The sequence below is a fragment of the Mesocricetus auratus genome, unplaced genomic scaffold, assembly GCF_017639785.1.
Source record: "Mesocricetus auratus isolate SY011 unplaced genomic scaffold, BCM_Maur_2.0 Super-Scaffold_100691, whole genome shotgun sequence".
Lineage (NCBI taxonomy): Eukaryota > Metazoa > Chordata > Mammalia > Rodentia > Cricetidae > Mesocricetus > Mesocricetus auratus.
Window position 1 is genome coordinate 7,957,252 of NW_024429267.1, and position 8,111 is coordinate 7,965,362.

The 8,111-nt window shown below is 44.6% G+C and overlaps 1 protein-coding gene across 2 annotated transcripts in view; it reads left to right on the forward strand.

Moving 5' to 3' along the window:
- Nucleotides 1-7,876, forward strand: part of Vps13c (vacuolar protein sorting 13 homolog C) — a 146,174-nt gene extending 138,298 nt beyond the window's left edge. For both annotated transcript variants that reach the window (XM_005075600.3, XM_013117405.2), the window contains 3 exons: nucleotides 3,420-3,543; nucleotides 5,543-5,626; nucleotides 5,963-7,876. In XM_005075600.3, coding sequence (XP_005075657.1) covers nucleotides 3,420-3,543; nucleotides 5,543-5,626; nucleotides 5,963-6,064 — 310 coding nt within the window. In that variant the 3' untranslated portion in view covers nucleotides 6,065-7,876. The remainder of the gene's footprint in view (nucleotides 1-3,419; nucleotides 3,544-5,542; nucleotides 5,627-5,962) is intronic.
- The last annotated feature ends 235 nt before the right edge of the window (nucleotides 7,877-8,111 follow it).

An 8,111-nucleotide genomic window follows, 5' to 3' on the forward strand; every position in this document is an offset into this window, starting at 1 on the left:
AGAGATGGTGGTTAAGAGCACTTGCTGCTCTTGTGGAGTCCATGTTCAGTTCGGAGCACCCACACTGGGCTGATGCCTCTAACCTCCATGGGCAAACTGCACGTAAGTGTACATACCCACAGATACACACATACTTGAGAATTAATGTAGACCTTTAAAAAGTTCTGGTGTGGAGATCTTGGAGACTCCATGCCAAGATGGGCCACACAGGAGATGACAAGATTTGAATGGTGATACTTGGAGCAGGAGAGAGAATGGAGGTTTCAGGTGTGAGAGAATGCACTGTTATTGGAGTGTTCAGGAGAGGAGAGAGCTTAGGAACACACAGAACACGAAGCTGCACCTGACACAAAGCCCTGAAACCTGATACTAGACTGGGCTTAGGGCCAGGGGTGTGGGGCCGCTCATCAGAGAATGGTTAGAGGGCTGTGTGGGCGTTGAGTGTGTCAAATGAGGGAAGGCTGGGCTGGCTCCTGCTTGGCTAGGGTCAGGGGTGCTTTAGGTATCAGCTCCAAACAAGGCCAAAATTCCCATGCCACCCCCTCTGAGAAACGGTGTCAAGAGCCTGCTGTAATTCCCATGGATCACTGGGTTCACTCAGGTCCGCCTTCTTGAGCACCCAGAGTCTGGCTGTTTCTTCTCTCACCTCACAGCCACTATCATAAGTGAGGCTGTCACTGTTTCCTCATCAGGCCTTGAGGTAACTGCCTGTCTTAATTTTCCACTCCAGACCCTGAGCCCCCTCTCTCATGTTTATCTCTAAAAGTAATGTCTAAAACAAAAATCCTCCATATCATATCCAGTCACCCATAAGTTAAAATCATGACTTCAAAATGACAGTGAATAAGTACCATTCTAAAACCAGACCTTAAGATGATTTTCTCACTAAGGTATGCATTTGATATTCTGGCTGCAGACCTCAACACTCCTCAATTAGCCTTTCCTTCTGCTGGGGTTGGTGGTGCAGGCCTGGTTTCCCTGCTGCCTGGGAGAGAGAGTCAAGAGGATGGGAAGGTTAAGACCTGATTAGGGTATTGAGTCCAGGGCCAGGCTGGGCAACATTGTGAGACCCTGTCTCAAAATCAAGAGTGGCAAGGTGTGTGGGGGCGTAGCTGAGAGAGAGTGCTTGCCTAGCATTAATTCTCAGCACTGCATACTCCATCCCTTCTTTGTACACTTAACCTGTCAATGTGTTTGTATTGTCTGAACACTCACGGTCTCTCTCTAAGAACTCCTTTTCAGTGATCGACTGGAACTAACCCCTCCTGCTGCCAGTGCAGCCTGGCCCCTGTGCAGTGCAGCCTGCCCATCTCCAGTGCAGCCTTCCCTTCTCCAGTGCAGCCTTCCCTTTTCCAGTGCAGCCTGCCCCCATCTCCAGTGCATCCTGCCCCCATCTCCAGTGCAGTCTGCCCCCATCTCCAGTGCAGCCTTCCTTTCTCCAGTGCAGTCTGCCCATCTCCAGTACAGCCTGCCCATCTCCAGTACAGTCTGCCCATCTCCAGTGCAGCCTGCCCCATCTCCAGTACAGTCTGCCCATCTCCAGTGCAGCCTTCCTTTCTCCAGTGCAGCCTGCCCATCTCCAGTGCAGCCTGCCCATCTCCAGTGCAGCCTGCCCATCTCCAGTGCAGCCTGCCCTTCTCCAGTGCAGCCTGCCTATCTCCAATGCAGTCTGCCCATCTCCAGTGCAGCCTGCCCATCTCCAGTACAGCCTGCCCATCTCCAGTGCAGTCTGCCCATCTCCAGTGCAGCCTGCCCTTCTCCAGTGCAGCCTGCCTATCTCCAATGCAGTCTGCCCATCTCCAGTGCAGCCTGCCCATCTCCAGTACAGCCTGCCCATCTCCAGTGCAGTCTGCCCATCTCCAGTGCAGCCTGCCCTTCTCCAGTGCAGCCTGCCCATCTCCAATGCAGTCTGCCCATCTCCAGTGCAGCCTGCCCATCTCCAGTACAGCCTGCCCATCTCCAGTGCAGCCTTCCTTTCTCCAGTGCAGCCTGCCCCATCTCCAGTACAGCCTGCCCATCTCCAGTGCAGTCTGCCCTTCTCCAGTGCAGTCTGCCCATCTCCAGTGCAGCCTGCCCATCTCCAGTGCAGTCTGCCCATCTCCAGTGCACTGAATCTGTGGCATTGTCTCCTGTACTTGTTTTCCCTTTTAGATATTGGGTGCCTCACAAGCAGAGTTCTCACCTTTACTCTTTTCTCTGGGATGTTTCCCTAGATGCTATTTGAATTTACAAATCGACATCTAGTTTTACTGTATTTAATGGAGACTTAAAATCAAGTATAGTTATTTATTCCAATTTGCTGACTGAGAAATTAGTGTGGGTGTCCTTTAAGGATTGTGTTTTTTTTTATTACTCTGGAGTAAAATGAAACATTACTCCTGTGATACACATTAGCGTTAAAATGTTAAAGTCTGGTATTTATTAGTAGGTCCAAAGTGAGTCTTTGCTGACATTTGGGCTTGTGACATTTTCTGCATGGTCTGTCTTGGCTGGAAGGTGTAAGTGATGACAGGAAAGAGCAATTAGGAATAATATTCCAAGTAAATCGTCTTCAGGGGCTTCTGCTTTATTGCCTCGCAGATGAGGGTGCATACTATGCCTCTTGGGTTTCAAATGTGATTCCCTGCTCAGTTGTTTTGCTGGTTCAAAACAAAAAAAAATGCTACTGAATTCTGCAAAGTTGGCAGAGAGGAGGTTTCGGAATCCGTGATGTTAGGTAGAGAATTATATTGCATTTATTTGACATTTACATAGACTCTTTTTAAATGAAAAGCATACTTTTTTGTGAGTAAATTTTTGCTCAATTTTAAAGTGTTTTTTTGTTCTTAAGAGTTTCATGCATATATACAATGAAATATGACCTTATCCATTTCTCCCTTCCAACTGCCCTCGTATCCTCTCCCAGCATGCTCTGTTCTTAACTTCATGTCCCCTACCCTCCTTTGTTTCTTTTTTAATGACCCACTAAGTCTCATTTTTGCTGCTAGTATGTACATGAGTATGGGCTATCCACCGGAGCACAGGAAACCTACCAGCGGCCATACTTTAAAAAGAATGATTCTCCCTCCCCAAGGACTACCCACTACCAGGAGCTCCTCAGCCCCATCTGTGCTGGGATTTGGGCTGGCTTGAACTTGTGCATATCTTGTAATGGACCACAGTGGCTTTGAGTTCCTGAGTGCGGTAGCATGTCAAGCCCATGAAGACAGCACTTCACAGCATCCTCCCATCCTCCAGCTCCCGCATTCTTTCTGCCCCCATCCTCAAGTCCTGGGGCTTAGAGGTTGCTAAGGATTTCCCTCCCCACTTCAGGCTGACCACTAGCACTCTTATATGGTCAGTTTTGTTGTTTGCTAAACACACGCAGAAGAAAGGATGGAGCTGATACGTGGTTGTATTTGTTTTCTTTTCCAAAATAGGCGGGTGCTGTTTATAAAGGAAGTTGAGATCCTAGGCCATATGTCTGTGGACTGGCAGTGTCTGTTTGAAGAATTTGTGTGTCCTCCGGGAGTCAGTGAAAATCTGCTGATGATTTCAGTTAAGGTAAGAAAGCATGAATGGAGCCTTCAGAGCCAGGCCTCGCTCGGTGCTCTCTGGCCGCCTGCTCATAGTTACGGAGGCTGACTGTCTGGAGGAGCAGTGCCACCACTGTCTGTGTTAGTACATGTACGCTGGAAACTAACCTAATTGGATTTGTGTAACTGTATACTCTGACATAGAGTGAAATATCAGTTTATCTGCCAGAACTAGGGTGTTGGCAGGTACTTCTGCCTTTTGGTAAAATTAAGCATTAGTATAAGGTGATATCTTGCTAGTACAAATAAAGACTGTCTGAGTGTCAGAGAATGGAGCTTGCCACTAGCTAACCGTAGAAGTATGGAGGCCTGTACAGACAGACAGGAAGTGAGGTAGCTAGGTAGAAACAGGACAGAAGCAGGGAGAAACAGGAAATTGCTCTCTTGTCTGCTGATATGCTAAGGAAGTAAGATGTGCCTTGGCTTGCTCCTTCTCTCTCAGCATTTCCCTCTATATTTGACTCCGACTTTTTATTATCTAGACCAATTAAGAACTCCATTTATATTAGTGAATAGGAATTTTTCTTTCCTTATATGTATGTGTATCCATTTTGCTGGGATCTTAGCTACTTCTAGAAACACTCTCTTTGCTAAGCTTTTGGGAGACTAAGTGCTTCAGTGAAAATAAATATTAGGTCTAAGGCCCATGGGATGCTCAACACGTTGAAACAATTGCTGTGCAAGCTTGGTGGCCTAAATTTGATCCCAGAACTCTGGAGAGAAATGATCCTGCAGAATAGCTTTGACATCTGCACTCATACTGTATCATGCACAATACCTGCCACAGATCACACACACACACACACAAACAGTTAAAAATAGATTAGGTCTAAATAGCTCTGTTTATAATTATAATCTGGAGCACATAGAATGTGGAATGACTTATGTGCTGTGTGTTCTATATCTTGGCTCCCATCCTTTTCTAAAGATGAGCTTTACACAGTAAAGCATTAGCAGAAGTGATGCTTCATCTTTGGGTCCTGGGCTTACCCACTGTGGGGACACACACACACACACACACACACACACACACACACACACACACACACACACACACACATACTCAATTCTAGATGTATTTTCATGTCTCTTAAAAAATGTACACAATTGGCACTCTAAATATGGTAACTTTTATAGTACCTTTGTTTTTCCTAAATAACAACGATATTATCCCCTTTACCAAAATTCTCACAGAATTTAATAGATTTTAATCGGGTTTGGAGCGAATGTCCTTTACTTTTCTCGTTGTAAACATTTGCAAACAAAAGACTACCCAGTCAGCTTGCCCATTTGTGTTCTGGCGCAGAGCCTTACATGGTACAGAGTGCCTGGTAGGAAACATAGTTTTGGAGTTGGGGAAGACTGTCCCATGCGTATTTTATAGTTCCCTGGTTACTAGCCGTCTCTCAGTTACTCTTCCATTGCTGGGATGAAGCACCATGAGAAGGCAACTTTTAAAAGAAACACTTTAGTTTGGGACTTGTGGTTTCAAAGGGGAGAGCTCATGATTCTGGAGCAAAGGCTTGGTGGCAGGAATGGCTGAGGCTTGCATTGTGAAAGCTTATGGGAGCCATTTTTGTTGAAGCCACCACAATCCTTTGCCTTCATATCAGTGGTGAGAATTGACTTGGTGTATTTTACATTGTATAAGAATTTCATCTATTAGCGGAGGGACTTTTGGTCTCCTACTGGTCTGTCAGCTCTCATGCATTGTCACCCTGTGATCCTGTAGGCTATTTATTGTTGTCTGCAGACACCCTTGCTTTACACAGATAGGTCTATAGATTCTGACTGTAGTGTGCAGTCGCTCTCCTTTGTGGCAAGGTGATTTATTTCATGTGGTTCTTCATTGCATGCATTCCATAGCGTAGCACTTTTAAAATAAGTTGACATTTAAGCATCCAATTTAAGAATGTTATTTTTTTTCTTCTAGAGAATAATTTCTTTTCTGTAATTTTTTTAACCAGGAACAGGGTCTGTTCCATAAAAAAGACAGTGCCAATCCAGGCTTTCTTCGGAAAATTTACCTGAAGGATCCCATCACTGCAAAGGTAAACTGTTCATTTTTAACAACCCCCTTGAGGTTTTTAACTGAAAGACCTTTACAAGCCTGTCATAGCTAGTAGCCATTATTTCTTACACACTGTCTACAAGTGGTAACTTTGCACTGATGCTCCTGGGAATGACAGACTAGGAACTCACCAAAGTGGAAGGGTTGTGGTTCACATTGTGTGGGTGGGTGGAAGCCTGGAAGAGCCATTGTTCACATTGCATCTGAGGGTGGCAGCCCGGTCTCCTGTGTGGAGACGCTGGTGTCCCTGTCTTCCCCTGTCCCTGGGTGAGTCAGAGGTTATCTTAGTAGCTCATAACCCCACTTTGCCTTCCAGAGAGCATTTGATGCCATTGAGAGTGCACAGTCATCACGGCACCAGCAGAAGCTGATGAAGCAGCCTTCACTCAGGCTCCACAGGCCCCAAGTTTCATCTTGACCACAGATTTTACAAGGCTTCTGAGAGCGAGAGACAGTCACTTTAAAAGTCCTTTGAAAGAGAAAATGTCCAGCAATTCCTTGTTTTGTTTTTCTGGGAAATCCAGCACTGTGTTTTCCTTTTAGACTCTTAGTTTGGGCTCTGGGTTTTGCAGCTCTGCATATATTAGGACTCTGCTGCTATAGCATGTAGGTCAGACCTCAAAGAAATACCACTTCAGACTCAGAGGGACATGTTCATTAATATTAAAATTGAGAAACAAAGGGTAGTGGGCTTGTTTTTAATTAGTCTTCACTGAGGAAAGGAGATTTTAAAATGAGTAGTGTTCTTTCAAAGGCTTTATCCAGTAAAATAGTGGACCGTCTGACATTTGTTTAAAGGTAATTTGTGCAATAATGGACCTGAGAGAACACTTTTGGTAAACCAGGTAATTGACCGAAGAAATGCCACCAAAGGGAGCGATGGCATGCTTTCTATTTTCTTTTCATGAAAACGTTATTTTTATCTTAATAGGATGAGTTTTTTCCCTCTACTCACAGACTATGGGCAATCTTGAAGCTGCGGGCAGTCGGGAAGCTGCGGGCAGTCAGGAAGCTTTGGGCTTTGTGCTGCGTTGTCTGCAATGAGGCCATCACTGCATGTCAGAATGGGTGGGTGCTCTTTCAGGATGTGCTCACTGGCACAATTCCATTTCTCTGGAAAATGAAAACAATGCATTATAAGTTTCTCAGCATTCAGAAATATGTAAAGCAGTATTTTTTTTGTATTTCCAAAGATTTATTTTGGTATTTAAAAGACTGCTAAGGGCGCCATAAGTTAACATATAATTCTAATGCATACCTGTAAATATCTTTTAAGTATTTGCTAGTAAGTATGTAAAGTCTCTCCTTGCCTTAGTATGTAAGTTTTTATAAAGTATATAGAGTTGAAAGTGGGTGTCCCTGGGTGTCAGTCAGCACAAGCTTCTGTCCTTCCTCACCTCTAATGCGGGTTCGATGCAGGCTGTCTGTTGACTCCGAGGGACTTAGAGTCCCTGGATGACACTTTAGCTTTGTTCAGGGTGTTGAGCATGGCAGTTGGTTGCAGCACATAGTCAGTGTTGAGATGAAGGTGTGGATGCTCTGGGCTTGCTCTGCCTTTGTTGATGTGTGATCCTCCCCACTGCTGCTTCCTGTTAATCAATGTCTAAATTTTAGTAGTTGTTGGATTTTCAATTCAATTCCTTACCCCCACCCCTGTTCCTTTCTTTCTTTTGATAGGGTCTCACAATGTAGACCAGGCTGGCATTTAACTCACTGAGATCTGCCCACCTCTGCCTCCCAAGTGCTGGCTCTAAAGGCATGTGTCACTGTGCCTGGCTTACTACCTTTATTCCTGTTAAGAAAATCATCACATATAAAACTGTTAGCTTTAAGCCTAGTTCAACTTTCTAGAACTAGATTGTGGTGATAAGCCTTCTAGTAGGTACAATAGCATCCTATGTCTTTAAAACTGACTTAATCAGGAATTTAAACATCTGATTACATTTTCCATGTTTGTCATAGCTATTGACGGCATAGTAAATATTTATGGCTTTATTTTGCGTTGTTGGTTTATTCCAGATACAAGTGTGTAGAATACTGATCTAAGAACAATTAAATCTATAAACTCACTGTCTCAGTTGGTCACCTTCAAGTATCTTTGTCATTTTTATTTGATTCAATTTCCTGGGCCAAAAATGATCCACTGGTTGGATGTAATTAGGTGTATTATGTTTTTAAAAATGCACTGAGATACAGTTCTGAGAGAAATAAAACATTGGTATGTTGTTTACATGTGTGACATCTCTGTGTTAAATACTGAAGTCACATTGTCTTCTTCGTTTTGTCTTTCCCCTTCTCTCTTCCGATCCCATGGTAATCAGGAGGTAGGTGAAAAGTTGTGGGGGCTTTACACAGTGCTAGTGAAGGAAAGTCTTTTCCAGTGTGGTGAGCCTCTTCCCACCCTGAAGCTGTGTGGCCCAGCGACAGCACTGATGAATGCATAGCTGCATTGCACGGAGTTCCTT